Source organism: Pelophylax lessonae (genome assembly GCF_965119305.1).
Source record: "Pelophylax lessonae genome assembly, chromosome: 2".
Classification (NCBI taxonomy): domain Eukaryota; kingdom Metazoa; phylum Chordata; class Amphibia; order Anura; family Ranidae; genus Pelophylax; species Pelophylax lessonae.
In genome coordinates this window covers 747858458-747877793 of record NC_138769.1, presented here as the reverse complement: position 1 = coordinate 747877793, position 19336 = coordinate 747858458, and the positions used below count along the sequence as shown (strand labels likewise).

Here is a 19336-nt window from a genome sequence, read left to right as displayed (position 1 = left end):
GGTGCGGGATTTGTAAGAGGAGTTCTGCCCTCCTCTCTGCTGCAGACTGCTGAGAAGGTGGGTGGGCAAAGATGAGCAATTCTGCAGCAGCACAGAGAAGCACAGGATCTGGCAAAGGAGTTCGGACCTCTCTGTTCTCGGCTACTGAGACAAGGTGGGGGCAGAGACAAGGGGGGGGTGGTGCCACAGCTGCAGGAGAGGTGTGAGGGCCATATGAAATGGCCTGGGGGGCCACATTCGGCCTGCGGGCCTTGTGTTTGACACCTGTGCCCTGGACAATCTATCTGGCCGGTGTATACTTTGGCTGTTGCCTGTCTTGGGGTCCTTGTGATTGCCGCTCTGTCTCCACTTGGGAATCAATCATTTCACTATATAGGGGGTCTAGGATTGTGCAGACCCATTCGGCAGGGGTTATTTTCCATCCAGCTATGATGTGCAATATATTTGTTAAATTTTCTAAGTATAATTGTAGCTTATGTAATGTGCTGATTGTGATATTACTGTACCTTTGGATATACTCTTTGTTCTATATAGATTATCTGTGTGTGATTGGCCTGACCATATTACTAATTATAATACATTTACATTTTAGAAAACAATAGTACCCATCGATACACCACTGAAGAAGGACTCCACTATTAGTCCGAAACATGTTAGGTGTCTACACAACAGTTCATGGCAGCTAACCCGATGCTTCTATACGGGTAGCCTTCGGTTTGCCATGTCCTTGTGATGTAACAGGCACTTATTTATGTTATTTGTGTCTATTTTTGAATACTTGTCACTTTAATGAGATATTTCTCACACAAGCCATGGATATATGTGGCATTACACCCCAAAACACATTCTGCTACTTCTCCTGAGTATGGGGGAATCGCACATGTGAGAGACTTTTGGCAGCCTAGCCACCTGCAGGAGCCCAAAATCCAAAAAACACCTTTAGGCTTTTAAAGAGCGTATTTCCTCATTTCACTTCCTGATTACCTATCACAGTTTTGGAGGTCCTGAAATGCCAGGATAGCACAAAACACCCCCCTAATGATTACTTTTTGGAACGTAGATACCCAAATGAATTTGATAAGAGGCATGGTGAGTATTTTGCAGATCTCATCTGTTGCCACAAGTTTTGGATATTGAAGACCGAAAGCGGAAATGTTTTTTTTTTTTTTCATTTTTTAAAACCTTGTGACAAAAAAATGAGATCTGCAAAATACTCACCATGCCTCCTAGCCACTACTTTGGGGTGTCTACTTTCCAAAAGGGATCATTGTGGGGGGGAGGGGGTGTTTGTACTATCCTGACATTGCAGGGCCTCCAAATCTGTGATAGGTAGTGAGGAAGCAATAAGAGGAAATACACCATTTGAAAGCCTGAAGGTAGTCACTGGTTTTCTGTTCCCGTACGCATCAAGGCTCTCAAAAATTCTCACACATGTGGTATCGCAATACTCGGGAGACATAGAAGAATGTGTTTTGGGGTGTAATTCCATATATACCTATGGCATATGTGAGAAATATCTAAAAAAAAAAGTGACAGCTTTGTGTAAAAAAATACATATATTTTTTGTCATTTTCCAAAAACTGTTGGCAAAAAATAAAATCTTCCATGGATTCAACATGCCTTTCCGAAAATAGCTTGGGGGTGTCTACTTTCTGAAAAGGGAAATTAGGAAATTATGCCCTTTGAAAGCCTAAAGGTGGTCTCACACATGTGGTGTCCCCAAACTTGGAAGAAGTAGCAGAATGTGTCTTTGGATATAATTCCACATGTATCCATGGAATGTATGAGAAATATCTTATTACAGTGACAACTTTGTGTAAAAAAAATAAACTTTTTTAGGCATTTTTAAAAATATGTGTGACAAAAAATAAAATCTTCCATGGGCTCATCATGCCTCTCAGAAAATTCCTAGTGGTGTCTACTCTAAAGGGGTAATTTTCATTTTGTTTGTACTAACGTTGCCATTTTAGCACCTCAAGAAATGCGATAGGAGGTCACGAAGTAACAGCTGCGTAAATTTCAGTATAATTTTGCTGTATACCGTACCATACTTTGTAGACGCTATAACTATCACACAAGCCAATCATTATACACTTATTGGGATTCTTTTTTTTTTACCAAAGACATATAGCAGAATATGTTTAGGCCTACATTTTTCACAAAATTAGATTTTATTGGATATTTTTGACAGTAAATGAATGATGAAAATGCCTTACATTTTCAATGAAAGCTCCATAAAAAAAGATACATTTGAAAATCATAAGGAAATACAATTCAGATATTGATGATTGTCTGAAAATTTGTCAAAAGGTTAAATAGTCTAGGGCTGCCACCCCTTTAACATCCCCATCTCTCCATTACCTCCTGCATCTGAACCCTGTGAACCCTCTGGTGTGTGATAAGGTGTATTGGGACGCCTGCCTTTACACACACATTAACTTTAATGGCACCCCGATCTTAGTCCGTAGGGTTCAATATTGAGTTGGCTCACCCTTTGCAGCTATAACAGCTTCAACTCTTCTGGTAAGGCTATCCACAAGGTTTAAGAGAGTGTCTATGGGAATGTTTGACCATTCTTCCAGAAGTGCATTTGTGAGGTCAGGCACTGATGTGGATGAGAAGGCATGTTTCACAATCTAAATCATCCCAAAGGTGTTCTATTAGGTTGAGATCTTCACTCTGTGCAGGCCAGTCAAGTTCATGTACCCCAAACTCGCTCATTCAGGTCTTCAAGGATTTTGCTTTGTGCACTAGTCCAAATCATTTGGTGGAGGAGGGATTATGGTGTGGGGTGGTTTTTCAGGGGTTGGGCTTGGTCTCTTAGTTCCAGTAATGGGAACTCTTAAGTTGTTTGCATTTTGGACAATTTCATGCTTCAATCTAGAAAAGTGTGATGACCTCAACCCCATAGAACACCTTTGGGATGAATTAGACTGAGCCAGGCCTTCTCGTCGACATCAGTGCCTGACCTCACAAATGTGCTTCTTGAAGAATGGTCAAGCCACTCTCCTAAACCTTGTGGATAGCCTTACCAGAAGAGTTGAAGCTGTTATAGCTGCAAAGGGCGGGCCAACTTAATATACAGTAGAACCCTACGGACTAAGACTGGGATGCCATTAAAGATCATGTGAGTGTAAAGGCGTCCCAATACTTTTGAAAATATCATAAACTTGGATTGTGTATTGGTAATTAACCCTCCTCTTATGTTAGGGTCAGAACCGCCCCGTTTTCAGGTTTTGAATGTCTATAAGTATCACATAAATTTGTTTATTGCATCAAGATTTTTTTACTTTGTCAGGAACCTCTATTTAAACAATGTAATAGAAAAAGAATCCTTTTCACTAAATTATAAAATACTGTGGTGAAAATTAAGACGTTCATGGTGTTAGGGTCAATTCTGACCCAGTTATAATATAGGATTATAGGACACTAATAAGTGAAAAAACTGAAATCATAAACACTCTCTCTGCTTAGTAACAGTGACAGTCAATCACCTCTCAACCCTGTGAGCTGTAGTTAGGGAGGGGCCTATCTCTTTGCCTGCTTCTCTAAATAAAGTGAAGAAACATAGGACCAAAACATTTCAGAGTTGCTGACTTTATTTTACCATTTTTTAAATTTGAAAATGAGAGGTATGCTATCAAAAGAAAGGTCTAAGGGTCACACCAAAAATATTAAAACCAATCTTTTCAAGGATAAAGAAGTCTAACAAGGTAACCAAGAGGTAAGAAACAAATTGGATGATAAATAATTGTTCAGAGGGTATTTTATGGCTGATTTAAGACACGGGTCAAAACCGACCCGTTAACATCATGGATAGTAACCGAAATCTAACATAAGAGGAGGGTTAAACATTACTATGGTACCTACATCCCAATAAATGTACAAATAATGTGGAACCTATGGCGTCCGACTAGCCAAAGCAAGACAAAAAAAAAAAAAAGATAAGGACTAAAAGAAAAGGAAGTATAAAGAGAAAAAAGAAGAAAAGAAAAAGGGGGGGGGGACAAGAAAAGGGGAGGGGGCGAAAAAAGGGGAGAAGGAGGAGAGAGAGAAGGGGGAAGAAAAAGAAGAGGAAGAGGAATAGAAAGCAGAAAAAAGGAATGGATGTAAAGAAAGGAAAAAGAGGGCTGAGGGGATTTTAATGGTACCGTACTACAAAAATATAAAAAACGGAAATATAAAAAACTTGGTACAATTTTATTCAATCATTTAGAATATAAAAACAAAAACACACATAATGTGGAGGCATACATCAATTACAAGAATTGATAAATGTATAACTGATCCTGAAAAGCCAAAGGCTAAATCAGGGCTAAGCCCGACATGTTTCACAGTATGGGAAACGGCTTCCTCAGGGGCATGCAATTTTGTAGAGAAGATCTTGGTGTTTCCTAATGAAGATATAAACATACAGTTAATGCACAATCCTCATTTCTCACAATGGGCCACGTGGGTAATCTACCTACTCACCAGGGAGCAAGAGCCAACACCAGTAACCACAGTTGGAAAAAACAGGGGGCGGGACCGTGGAGTGTCTCCCCGGACGAGTGCGGGAGGAGGTGTCATATAGAAAATGTATGGAAGGTACATGTGGTTAATGAGGACATGACTACAGATGTGAGGGCAGAAAAGTAGAAGAGACCCTTCAGCCAATATAAGAAGATAAAAATAGATAGAAAGAAAACAATACATGCACTGAAATATACGAGTGTGGGCAATATGTATCTTCCTTTGCAGGTGACACCTACCGTCCCACTATCTCAGGAGAGGTATATATAGTCGGCCAGGGAGTTTGCTGCTGGAGATGTAAAAAACGGATGTGTAGACTGTTTGCAACAGACCGCAAATTGAATTCTAAAAATATAATAACAGTCAAGGATCTGAAAACAAAATTATATATATATATATATATATATATATATATATATATATATATATATATATATATATATATATATATATATATATATATATATATATATATATATTTTCATGTCAAGATTGACAAAAAATATATCTGATTTCCTCTCATCCCTATCCTTAACCACTTAACCCCCGGAAGATTTTACCCCCTTCCTGACCAGGGGGATTTTTGCGATTTTGTACTGCGTGACTTTAACGGACAATTGCGCGGTCGTGCGACACTGTACCTAAATGAATTTGACGTCCTTTTTTTCCCACAAACAGAGCTTTCTTTTGGTGCTATTTGATCACCTGTGCGATTTTTACTTTTTGACCTATAAACAAAAAAAGAGCGTAAATTTTGCAAAAATAACAATATTTTCACATTTTTTTATATGAAATTACCCCCCCCCCCCAAAAAAAAATGTAAAAATCAAAATTTTTTAACATTTTTGGCCAATTTGTTTTCTGCTACATATGTTTGGTGAAAAAAAAAAAAAAATAATCACAAAAAGCGTATTTTGATTGGTTTGCGCAAAAGTTATTGCGTTTACTAACTAAGGGAAAGATTTGTCATTTTTGGTGTTTTTTTTTTAGCGCGTAATGTCGGTGATCTGTGATTTTTTTTTGCGGTACTGTGACATTGCGGCGGACAGATCGGACCCTTGACTGACATTTTTGACACTTTTGGGGTTACCAGTGACATTTCTACAGTAATCACTGCTATACATATGCACTGTTACTGCAAAATGACACTGGCAGGGAAGGGGTTAACTTTATTGGGGAAGGAGGGGTTAAGTGTGTCCCTAGGGGCGTGCCTTTTACTGTGATTGGCTGTGGCTACTAGTGTAGGAACAGTGATCAACGGTCCTACATAGTAGATCCGTATGATCACCATTCCTACACAGGGGAGGATAGGCGGCTTGTTTACATTAGCCGCCTGCCTTTCTCCCTCTCCACAGACGATCGCTGAGTGACCGGCGGACATCGGGTCCGCCGGTCACACGCACGGACTTCCTAGGGAATGAGCCGTGGCGGGTGCGCGCCCGCCCGCTATTGGCTCACAAGAAAGTGACAGGCTAGTGACGTATATATACACGTCACTTTGCCTGGCCGGGGCTGACCGCCGCCGTATATAGTCGTGCGGCGGTCCGCAACCGGTTAATGGGTGTTCAGGAGATGGGAGGCAATACAGTAATAAAAAATAAAAATTATACTCAAAATAACAGCACTGGCCAATAGGGGTGAGAAGGGGGGGGGGAGTGGGGAACTTACCCCTCACTGGGTGGAAATTCAATTGGGTGGCCTAAATCGAGAGCCCACTATGTAATAGGAAATTGTCCTCATATATATTAATATTGATCCAAGGTAATGGCTGAAGATGAAATGTTGCAAGGATCTTTAAGAAGGGTTGGTAGGTAATCCACCTATTTAAGCATTACTGTCTAAGAAAAAAGAAAGTAATATGATATATTGTCCATACAGATAGTTATGATGGTGGTCTGAAGTAAAGTCTGGTCTAACCTTACCTGGCAGCAAAGCAGCGTCTGCATCTCCCTGGCTCCAAAGCCGCAATGGCGGCCACGTTGTTTAAATACACTCGCCTTCAACCAGACACGTCATATCCTGGATACGGGAGATGACCGCATCTGGTCCGATCACCAACTGTGCATGCGTCAAAAAACAGCGCATGTGCAGTGCCAAAAAAGAAACCGCCACAGTGGGCGGTTCCAGAAAGCCACAGACAGGTGGGCGGCACCCGAATGGCTCTGTCCCCACCCATACTGCCCGGGCATCACGCACCTGTCCAAGGAAGAACCAGAGCCGCCCTCTGGTGGCTAAAATAAGAAAGCTAATGAAAGTGGCCAAAGCCACAGCATAAGACACCCTGATGTGTGGCCCATGTATGAAAGAGGAGTGAATATATCAACCACGATCCTAATATAGAAAAATATATATATATTTTTTAGAATAAGCAGCAATCTGCATATAAGCACACAATGTATGCTATAACATAACATATCAACTACAGAATAAACAGTAAATTGACAGTTTAATAGAAAAAGGTACATATCAAAAGAAATATTGATTACAAACACATTACATATCATTATACAATAAACAAAAAAGCTACTCTTTGTCAGACTGATCACCAATGGACCCACCTAAACCCAAAGCATGGGAAGGAAAGTATTAGGGGACTATTATTTTGGCAGAAACAGATGGAACTGACTCACAGAAGTCAAGCATGACATCCAACTATATTCATCCCAAAAGAAGTCATACCATCACAAGAATACATTTGCGGATGTTATCGCAGGACTCATCAGGCCTCTTCACTGAGGTGATGGTTACATAAAACCCCTGCCAGAGGGTGCAACCACCATATCAAACCCCTGCAGGAGGGTGCAACCACCACATTAAACCCCTGCCGGAGGGTGCAACCGACACATCAGAGAAAAGGTTTATAGGTTAAGACCTCATTTATACCAGGCGGTGTGGTAGCATTTAAACGCTCAATCCAATATGTTTCCCTTTGCAGTATGCGCTCGTCCCAGTTCCCCCCACGGGGGTCTGGGGGGCACAACCTCCAATACAAAAAAAGGATATTACAGAGTTGTCAAATTTATGGTGTAATCCTATGTGCCTAGTTACAGACGTTAGAATTCTTCCCCCTTCTGAGAAATATAAGTGGCCACCTATTCTTTGATTCAGCTGGTGTATAGTTTTGCCTACATAAAACACCCTACATAGGTAGTTAGTGCTTGGATAGGATAATTCTTAATTGTTTTTCATGCATCGAGTATTTGGTAATAAACCTGACTGTTTCCATTTTTTTTTTTCCAAAAAGTTTATTGAAGAAACATGGTATAACAAAAAACAGAACATTACAGTGTGATCATTGTAGTAAATATAGTATACATGAATCATTGAAAGTACAGATAGTAATTTGTCGTGAAAGTTGACAATAACAAGAATGCAAATGATTGAATCCACAAAAAGAAAAAAAAAAAAAGGGAGTAGTATATATCCATGTTGCCAGCACAAGGAGGGGGTGAGGGGGGAGGAGAGTAAGGGGGAAAACAATCCAAAAGCTGTCATTTCTTATATTAAACATATCAGTTTATAAGAAGTGGAAAAAGATATACAGCATATAGAACCTTTGTTAATGAAAAGTTGTTTAGGCGAAAATCCACTCAATGTAGTGGGACATTAATCAGTTTTTGGAAATCAGATGAATCAGATCCATTTCTTTTTTAGTAGTAGTCCTATATAATAATAACTCCGCTCTGGATTGGACCTTGGTTTTGTGAAAGGCTTTTCTCAAGATGGATCGTGAGTAGCCTCTTTCCAAGAGATAGGCCTGCAAAGCATTTGCCTGAATCTGGTATTATGTATCAGAGGAGCAATTCCTCCAAAGCCTAAGACACTGAGCATATGGAATGCTTCTAACCAGGGGGGTAGGATGGGCACTCGCTGCACACAGAATAGTGTTTGCCTTCACTCGGTTTTCTATAGAGATCAGTATTAAGTTCCCCATCAGGGAAAATGTTGATCTGGAGGTCTAGGAAAGACAGGCTCACCCCACTGATGGTGTAGGTAGATCTTAAGTTTAGGTCATTGATGTTCAGGGCCTCAAGAAAGGACGCTAGTTAATTTGAAGTCCGTGTCCATATCACAAATAGGTCATCAATAAAGTGGTGCCGGCACAAAACGTGCGGCAATCACAGCTCCAGTGTTTCACCGGAGAAGACCTGCCTCTCCCATCCTCCCAGATACAAATTAGCATAAGATGGAGCGCAGCAAGTGCACACCACCCCCCCACCCCCCGATCTGCAAAAAGTGTCGGTCCACAAATGTAATATAATTCCTTGTGAGAATAAGGAGTTTTATGACAAAATTCATGAGAGGCCACGTGGTTTGCCTCTGCTCTTTGAGAAAGGATTCTGCCATCTGGATGCCCTGCTCATGGGGGGGGATACTCGAGTACAAAGCCTCGATATCACTAGCCACGAGCAGGGAATCTGAAGGGACCTGAATCCCCTCTACATGTTTCAAAAGGTCAGTGGTGTCGCGTATATAGGATCCCCCCCCCTTTTTTTCTTTTCTTCTTTTTTCTCTTTACACTTCCTTTTCTTTTAGTCCTTATCTTTTTTTTTTGTCTTGCTATGGCTAGTCGGACGCCATAAGTCCCACATTATTTGTACTTTTGGAAATATAATGCATGTCTCATTCAGAATACTAAAATGACTTCTCTCCAGTGTGAACCCTCTGGTGCTTGATAAGGTTTGACTTCTGTGTAAAAGCTTTGCCACATTCAGAACACAGATATGGCTTCTCTCTAGTGTGAAACCTTTGGTGTATATTAAGATTACTCTTTGTTGTGAAAGATTTTGCACATTCCGAACAATGATATGGCTTCTCTCCACTGTGAATCCTCTGGTGTTTGAGAAGGTATGACTTCTGTGTAAAAGCTTTGCCACATTCAGAACACAGATATGGCTTCTCTCCAGTGTGAATCCTCTGGTGTGTGATAAGATCTTTCTTTGATGTGAATGCTTTGCCACATTCAGAACACTGATATGGCTTCTCTCCAGTGTGAAGCATCTGGTGTGTGATAAGGATTTCTTTGTTTGTAAAAGCTTTCCCACATTCAGAACACTGATATGGCCTTTCTCCAGTGTGAATCCTTTGGTGTCTTTTAAGCTGGTTCTGGTTTCTAAAAGCTTTCCCACATTCAGAACACTCATATGGCTTCTCTCCAGTGTGAACCCTTTGGTGAGCAAAAAAATCTCTCTTCCTTGTAAAAGCTTTCTCACATTCAGAACACTCATATGGCTTCTCTTCAGCATGATTCATGTTGTGTGTGATAAGCTCTGACTTAATTATAAAAGCTTTATCACATTCAGAACACTGATATGGCTTCACTCCAGTGTGGACCCCCTCGTGTCTGGTAAGATGTGACTTGCTTATAAAAGCTTTATCACATTCTGAACACTGATATGACTTCTCTCCAGTGTGGATTCTCTGGTGTGTGATAAGGCTTGACTTAGCTGTAAAGGTTTTGTCACATTCAGGACACTTGTACGGCTTCTCTCCGGTGTGAATCCTCTTGTGTTTGACAAGATTACCCTTGTGTGTAAATGTTTTATAACATTCAGAACACTGAAATGGCTTCTCTCCAGTGTGAATCATCTTATGTGTGACAAGATCTTTCTTCCTTGTAAAAGCTTTTTCACATTCAGAACATTGATAAGGTTTCTCTCCAGTGTGAGCCTTCTGGTGTGTGATACGTTTTGCCTTCATTGTAAAATCTTTATCAGATTCCAAATGAGAAAAAAACTTCTATGTTTACATGGGTTAAACTTTACTATAAAGCCATTGTCACTTTTAGAACAATGAAATGGCTTCTCTTCTGTTGTCCTTGGAGGCTGGATCAATGTTGAAGAGTATCCAATACACGTACAACATTTAGAACACTGATATGATTTGTGTCCTGTGTGAATCTTCCAGTGACCTGCAAAAAGACTTTTAGTCACATAAGACGCTCATATGTCTTCTTTCCCATGTGACTTAGTTGTGCTTTTGAATACCAACGTGACTGAAAACTTCATCAATCCACCTGTACAGAAAAAAATAAATAAATAAATGTCAAAATTCTATATAAAGAGCTAAATAAAGTTGCTTTACATTTTTTTAATCAAACAGAAAATTTATTGAAACATCCAAAACGTTGCAGAGTGGACAATGGAGTACAATTAGCATTACATTTCCTCATCAGGTACATCGTCAGATAATGAAACATACTGTGCATCCAAAAGTCAAGAATATGTGACGGCATATAACGCAAGACAGCCTTATCCTATTGGGTTTCACAGCCATCGTGGTCCACTCGGAATAGAAAATGAATATGTCAAAATTCAAAAGTATAAGGAGTACACCCTGCATCACATCAACATTTTATACAGTGCCCACTTGCCTTCTGGAAGATTGATTTACCCCCTTCATGACCAGGCCATCTTTTACTTTTGGCACTGGGCTGCTTTACCTGACAATTGCACGATCATGCAACACTATAATCAAATTAAATGTATATATTTTTCACACAAATTGAGATTTCTTTTGGTGGTGTTTGATCAAAACTGTTTTTTTTTCCCAAAATGTTCAGTCCTTTTTCGTTTATAGCCCAAAAATTCTGTGATACCAATACAGATACAATCTGTTTCTGAACTGAGTGTATATGCAGCTCATAATTTGATTTTAATACTATATATGTGTTATATGTCTGTCTTTCACATTTGTGTTATTTTGAATACAAAAATTAAATTTTGTATATATTTTTTTTCAACCACTTAAGCCCGGAGGATTTGGCTGCTCAAAGACCATGCCCCATTTTGCGATTCGGCACTGCGTGACTTTAGGCTCGGTTTCCACTAGTGCGACTTGCTGTGTGACTTGACACATGTCATGTCGCACAGCAAGTCAAAAGCCATTTGTTTCAATCTGGCCCGTTTTCACTGCCGCGACTTGAGTTGCGGCGACTTCAAAAGTAGTTTGTGCACTACTTTTGAGCCGACTTCAGTGCGACTTCCCTCTATAATGAGGGACAAGTCTCACTGAAAGCCGCAAACAACTTTCACTACGAAGTCGTGCTAGAAGTAGCACGACTTCGTAGCCGCGGTAGTGGAAACTGAGCCTAATGGACAATTGCGTGGTCGTGCGATGCTGTACCCAAATTAAATTCAGGTCCTTTTTTCCCCACAAACAGAGCTTTCTTTTGGTGGTATTTTATCACCTGTGTGATTTTTATTTTTTGCGCTATAAACAAAAAAAGAGCAACAATTTTGAAAAAACAACAATATTTTTCACTTTTTTTTTTATATGAAATTCTCAAAAAAAAAAAAAAATTAAAATCCAAATTTTTTTTAACTTTTTAGGCCAATTTGTTTTCTGCTACATATTTTACGTAAAAAAAAAAAATCACAATAAGCGCATTTTGATTGGTTTGCGCAAAAGTTATTGTGTTTACTAACTATGGGAAAGATTTATGTCATTTTTATTGTTTTTTTTTTAACTAGTAATGGCGGTGATCTGCGATTTTTAGCGGAACTGCGACATTGCGGCGGACAGATCGGACCCCTGACTGACATTTTTGACACTTTTGGGGGTACCAGTGACATTACTACAGTAATCAGTGCTAAAATATGCACTGTTACTGTAAAAATGACACTGGCAGGGAAGGGGTTAACTTTATTGGTGATCAGTGGGTTAAATGTATCCCTAGGGGCGTGATTCTAACTGTGGGGGGGCGTGGCTTGTGATGTAGCCACAGAGACATACGATCCTACATCGCAGGATTGCATATCCTCTGTGATGATCTAAGGGAGAATGACAGACGGCTGTGTTTACATCAGCCGTCCGTCCTTCTCCCTCTCCTGCGGGAGATTGCGAGTGGTCGGCGGCCATCAGAGCCACGGGTCACATGTGCAGAGATCCCTGTAAACAAGCAGGGGTGGGAGCGCGCCTTCGGCCGTGTGCGCTCACCCCCTACAGGCTCCTGGGCGAGCGACGTAGCCCTACGTCGGTTTGCCCAGGAGCGGCTGACTGCCGCAGTAAATAAATAGTCGTGCGGCGGTCGGCAAGTGGTTCAAAATCCCTATTGATTTATTGGCACCTTAAAAGTCCCCAACCCAATTTTCTCTTCCTCCATGATCTATGGGTGGTTGAGGTTTTCTTCCTATTCTGCTACATATTTTTGGTAAAAAAAAAATCCCAATAGGCTTATATTGATTGCTTTGCGTGTATACTGGAAATTGTATTTATTTTTTATTACACTAGTAATGGCGGTGATCAACTAATTATAGCGGGACTGTGATAGTGCAGTGGCCAATCTGACACTTTGTGGGAACCTTCCACTCTCCACCAACAGGTTAATACAACACCACAGTCTCCTCATTCACCTCACAATACACACACAGCCAATTCAGCCCCCATAGGGTCATCATCCACTCTTTCTTCCACAATCGATTTACAAGACCCCACTTTTTTAGTTATTACACCAGAAGGCCCTAAAACTCACCCCAACTTTGTAACATATACTCCCAATTCCACTACCCCCCTTTCTTCAATGGATTTGGACACTTCTTGCACTGATCATTCGATCATTAACTTGTCTACCAACATACTCTCGGAGGAGGAATCTGCTATACTCCAAAAAGGCCTTAGTTTTTGTCCAAGTACTAAACTTGATAGGTTTGAATTCATCAAGGACCTTCATTTATTTGCCTGTAAGCTCAACTTCAAAACTTTTTTTCACAAACAAAATACCATTAGTTCATGGGAGGCCCCCAAAGACACATTGGATACTCTTGGACACATTGATCTCACTTTTGGAGGAGAATGAAGATTTAATTGACCGTGTCGATCTGCCCTTGGGGTCCACACGAATCAACCACCCTCTTCCACTCAACCTTTAAACCTTAGGAAAACGTCAGACAAATACCCTGCAATACAGAACTCGAATATTAACACCTTTTTAAAATTAGTATCCAAAGAACTTGACAAACTCAAAATCCAATCGTCCGATGAACCCAATATTACACTCGAGCAAAGACAAGCAATCAACAATCTGGCCGACAACCATTCAATTGTAATCAAACAGGCAGATAAGGGAGGCAATGTTGTCCTTATGGACAACACCCAGTATGTTGACATGTGTTTAAAAATTCTTAAGAACTACGACTGGTACAGACGAATTACCACAGATATTGTCTTGAAATACCAACAGGAATTTTATGAACTAGTTCATTTGGCATACCTTAATAACACCATACCCAAACACACTTGGGAATGCATCCGCACGGCTTTTCCAATCATGCCGACGTTCAATCCCCCCTCAAAGTTCATAAAGACCCCAAAAATCCACCAGGCAGACCTATCATATCTGGCCGAGGATCAATCTCTGACAACGCCAGCAAATTAATAGATTCCTTTTTGAAACCGTTTGTCACATGTCTACCATCTTACACCCGTGATACCATCCATTTTTTTTTTTAGAGAATTAACAATATAATCATTTCACAGGAATCACTGTTGGTTACCCTCGATGTCGAGGCGTTATACAGCTCGATCCCTCATGACAGGGGGATTGCGGCTGTGCGACACACCATCATTCGCTGGGAGAAACTGGACGCCTATGGCGAGTTTATTCTGTCCCTACTGAATTACATCCTCACTCATAATGTTTTCACATTTCAGGGCTCCCACTACCTCCAGGTACAGGGTGTAGCGATAGGAACATGTTGTGCCCCGTCCTACGGTAACCTGTACCTGGGGGAGTGGGAGGAATTCTTCCTATCAGATGAGTCTTTATCCATGTACACTGACCATATCAAAACATGGGTCTGTTACATTATTTTCCTTATTTGGGATGGCCCCCTTGATCTTTTACATAATTGCCTCAACAGGATGAACAAAAATGAATTTAATCTTACATTCACTATGAATGAAGATTCAACCATGATTACATTCCTGGATGTCGAGATATTCAAGGGGGAGGGTGGTGTTCTCTACCGTAAGCTCACTGCGGGCAACACCATCCTCCATGCTTCCAGTTTCCATCCAGAACCCATAGTGCGTTCAATCCCGTTCGGTCAATATTTACGACTAAGAAGCATTTGCACAGACTTGCAAACCTTCCAAGAGGCAGCAAACAATCTACGTGATAGACTCTTAAGAGGCTACTCCAGGAACATTCTAAAAAGAGCTTATAAGAAGGCCCTTGACAGCAAGAGAGACCAACTCTTACTTCCTAAGACCCGAAAAGAGGACAACACCCTCAGAATCATTACCAAATATTCTGATCAACATTCTAACATGCGCAAGATTGTAACAAAGTATTGGCATCTGTTGGCATTGGATCCTACTTTAGGACCCCATGTACCACAGTTGCCACAATTTACCTTCAGTCGAGCCCCGTCACTTAGAGACAAACTAGTGCAGAGTGAATAAAGGGGTAACACTGAGCATGACCCCTGTAAGTACAAAGGCACATATAGGTGTGGTACTTGCAATTATTGCAGGTACATGTACACACAAAAAAATCTTATTTTACCAAATGGCCAAAAATTTACAGCCAAACACTTCGCCAACTGCTGCACTCACGGAGTGGTTTATCTACTGCTCTGTGAGTGCGACTGCTTCTATGTTGGAAAAACAAAACTCGAGTTTTGGAGGTGTGCCTACCAACATAAAAAGCATGAAGTTCTGTGACCCAGAATTGCCACTAGGCCGTCATGTCAGCATTGTACATGTGGGCATATTCCCTAAACCAAAATTCCTTATATTGGACCGTATCCACCCCAGTTCCAGAGGCAGAGACTGGAATAAACGTCTCCTGCAGATGGAACGGAGGTGGATTTACTCATTGAAAGCTACTGAGCGCCCAGGCCTTAATGAGGCAATTTCCTTTAAATCCTTCCTTGAGGGTTTTAACTTGGGGGGCATGGAGAGATAATCTCCCCCCTATACAACCCATATCCTTGTTGGTTGGACTGTGTTTCTTTTTTCTTTGATATCATATATTGGTTTGATCCCCTTTGATATATATACTGTCTTTTCTATTGCAGGGACTGGAATCATGACTGGTGCCAAGTTCTTCTTTTTATATAGTATATTTTAGGATACTTCTTGTTATTTTCACTTACTTGTAGTGATTGATAATTTAACGATTACATATATATTACAATCTTGCTTTATCTGCCAAATACCGTACTAAGCAAAAATCAATTGCCCCATACAATTTGTAAAGTATTAGACCTTTTCATCGATTTATTTGTGTGGTTTCCCCCTCTTTTTTCGGCCAGCCCGGCACGGTAAGAGGCGCCATCTAATGGGCGCCTACACATCGAGCGCGTGTTCACTTCCATCTGACATCCCTTAGGGGGTGTCCATCACGCGTCCGATGCTAGCTCCACCTGCATTCCATGCAGACGGAGCGTTCTCCACGCCGGTGGAACGCAGGCACCGGCTGCGCCTTCATGACGTCACACGCAATGCGCGTGTACGTCATCAGTGGGGACTCGCCCGGCACCTGTGATCCAGGGAGCCCGCGGCGGGATGCCAGCTGAGCGTCATTCACTCAATCAAGCCCACTAAACAGGTACTATTTAACCAAGCTCCGGTCGGCGCTCATTTGTGCAGTCTGCCGTTCAGGAGCTTGGTGCCCCACATACCTACAATCTCTTTCTTTGCTGTTTTCTTCATCCAGGTAAGCGTGCATCTTACAATCTTTGCTTGACTCTCTTTTGGCATGATTGTACTTCGCTAACTCTACCACTCCACTACTTCTTGGACATTTTTAAATATACCTTTCTATTAGAATATATACAGCCATATCTTTGGCTGACTAACTCCAATCTGGTTTTTAATCAATGTTACCAATGCCCATAATCTTGATATTAATTCAACACCTAATAGCATACCTTTCAGCTTCTTATTTCGTCTTTATATCACTTTCTGTAAATTTCAGCAAGTGAAAAGCATGCTCTCCCCCTTTTTTTTCTTTTTTGAACCTAGTTGTGGATGGCTCTCTCAGTAAACTGTTCAGCCACTTTGGACTCCAGCTGTTCCGAATTCAGGGGACACACAATTAGAGAAGCATCTGGCAAATACATTCTCCTATCTGGTCTCTTTGTTGGCCAATTAGCACCAGTCAGGCTCCAATCAACCCTGTGTTGTTTTTATTCCAGCAAGCATCCAATATTCTTGTGCAGTTAACCATGCGAGTTGAATATCCTTGAATCTATTATACAACATACAAGTAGAATGTATTGTTATTGTACTCTTTTTTGACAATCGTTAAATGTGTGGCTTTATTATTATATTCAATACCAACAGAAAACCACCCAAAGTCACCCCTGATGAAGAAGCAGTGACTTTGAAATGCGTCGGGTATCAACTTTGGACTCAGTGGTTGGTTCTGACACAATGTATTTGTTTTTTGCTTGCTTATGTTTTTAACTTATGTATTCCATGTATAATAAAATTTGTATATTTTTCAATTTTTTGGTATATTATTCTGCTTTGTGCCTTAGAAATCCCACCCCAGGGGAATCCCACATTTTGTCTATTATCCAGGGATGTGGCACACTTTTTTAGAAACCCTACCAAGAGCACCCATTGCTTTGTGGGAACCAGTGACACTAATACAGTGATTAGTGCTAAAAATATGCGCTGTCCGTGTACTAATGACCAAACTGGTGACCCTAGCATAGGGAACAAACTTTTCAGAGACAGTGAATACAATAAGACACGGGGCCACTCACTAAAACTAGAAGAAAAGCGGTTTAATCTTAAACTGCCTTAAGGGTTCTTTACTGTCAGAGCAGTGAGGATGTGGAATTCTCTTCCACAAGCAGTCGTATCAGCAGGGAGCATCAATAGTTTCAAAAAACTATTAGATGGGCAGCTTATAGACATCAACATACAGGGGTATACAATGTACGGTTAGCAACAAACACACACACACACACACACACACATTATAGGTTGAACTGGATGGACTGATGTCTTTTTTCAACCTCACTTACTATGTAATGACACTGGCTGGGAAGGGGTTAACATCTAGGGGCAATCAAGGGGTTAAATATGTGCCTAACAATGCTTGTGTCATAGGTCTGCCACCTAAGGGTTAACTTAGTGCAGACTAATTTCAGTGATTGACAACAGGCTGCCTTATTTAAACACCTCAGCAGCACTGAGTCTTTGCTGTCTGATCTGCAGCTTCACTTTGAGTTCTGTTCCTGTGCTTGTATCGATTCCTGTATTGACCTGGCTTGTCTGACTTTGTTGCTATCTCCAGTCCTGACCCCGGCTTGCCTTGACTCTGCTATACCTGCTTTCTGCCTGATATCCTGCTGCCAACCCCTGCCTGTACACCGACTACTCTCTGCCTGCTGCTTGAACTGTATCTGATTACCTGTGTCTGAAACCAGCTTGTCTGACCCTGCTCCAGTCTTTGCCCATCCAGCTCCTTCCAGTGCCTGAAGACGATGTCCTGCATCCACTGTGCATCCACACCTCTTTACCTGCTTCTTCCTGCAGCTCAGCAATCCAGCCGTGTTCAGTGACTTTATCAGCTACTCTTCTCAACTGCCAACAGAAGACCAGCGCAGGCACTCTTACCTCACTGCGCTCTCGCATCCACTCTTACCTCACTGCGCTCTCGCATCCACTGTTGCAACTCCAGTGGTGCCTGAGCCAGGGCTGTACAAGGTCTCCCTCCCTCTGCACGTCAGGCTCTGCTACAAGGTACGTGACAGTATCAGACAGCCATGTCTGAGCCTGCAAGAGTGACCTCCAATGGATGAATCAACCAAGCCATCAAGTCCCTGCAGGAAGGCTACGTCCAGCTGGAGGAACGTGTGCAGTCTTTAGTCACTTCTGTAGGACCTATCACAGCTCTCTCTCCTGCTGCTGCACCAACGCTGACTACTACTGCACGCACTGTGATGATGCTACCACCTGAACCCAGGGTTCCTACACCTGAAAGGTTCTCAGGGGATCAAAGCAAATTCAGGGCATTTCACAATGCATGCGAGTTATACTTCGCCCTGCAACCCCGGACTTTCTCCCTGGAATCCACTAAAGTAGGATTCATTATTTCCTTACTTCAAGGGGAACCCCAAACCTGGGCCCACCGGCTGCTCGAGGAAAATAGTACTCAGATTCATGCTATGTCATCTTTCTTTGGCGCAATGGCCCAGATGTACGATGACCCCCAACGAACTGTCACAGCGGAGGCTGCTCTCCATGCGCTCCAGCAAGGCCGCAGAGCGGCTGAGGACTATGTCACGGACTTCAGACGCTGGAGCGTCGATACACAATGGAATGATGCAGCTCTGCAACACCAGTTCCGCCTTGGATTGTTGGAAGGTCTTAAAGACGAGTTAGCCCGGGTTGGAGTACCTAATACCTTGGAGGGCCTTATCACCCTGGCTATCCAGATTGACTGTCGGCTCCGCGAGCGTTGGTCAGATTTTCCCCGCAGTTTTGTCCTACATGGATGATGCCTAGAGCTCCAGTTCCTGCTCATCCTAAGTATATCACTTCAGCTCCAGCCAGTTCAAATTCTATTAACCCTGCATCAGATGTCCCTGAACCCATGCAACTCGGGTTAATGCGTCCTGTGCCGTCTCCTGAAGAGCAACAACGCCGCCAACTAGGCAACCTATGTCTTTACTGCGGAGAAGCTGGCCACTATGTGCGGACCTGTCCTATTAAGATGTGCAAGTGTCCACCTGTCTTCCCTGCTAACCTGTCAACTTTATCTGCTAATGCAACTCACCTAGCTCTCCCAATCTCATTCTAGCTTCCGGAAGGAACTATCTCAGTTAACGCCATTATTGACTCTGGAGCATGCAGTTGTTTC

The 19336-nt window shown here is 41.8% G+C and overlaps 2 protein-coding genes across 2 annotated transcripts in view; both read right to left on the bottom strand.

Annotated features, from left to right (window-relative positions):
* The window catches only part of LOC309548377 (uncharacterized protein), a gene marked incomplete at its 3' end in the record, with an annotated part of 387813 nt that overhangs the window by 327585 nt on the left and 40892 nt on the right, over nt 1–19336 (bottom strand). The window lies entirely within an intron of this gene.
* On the bottom strand, nt 9148–10212 carry LOC309547880 (uncharacterized protein; the record flags this gene model as incomplete). Its single annotated transcript, XM_082247882.1, has 2 exons — nt 9148–9706; nt 9872–10212. 2 exons carry the CDS (start codon nt 10210–10212, stop codon nt 9148–9150), a joined length of 900 nt encoding a protein of 299 aa, XP_082104008.1.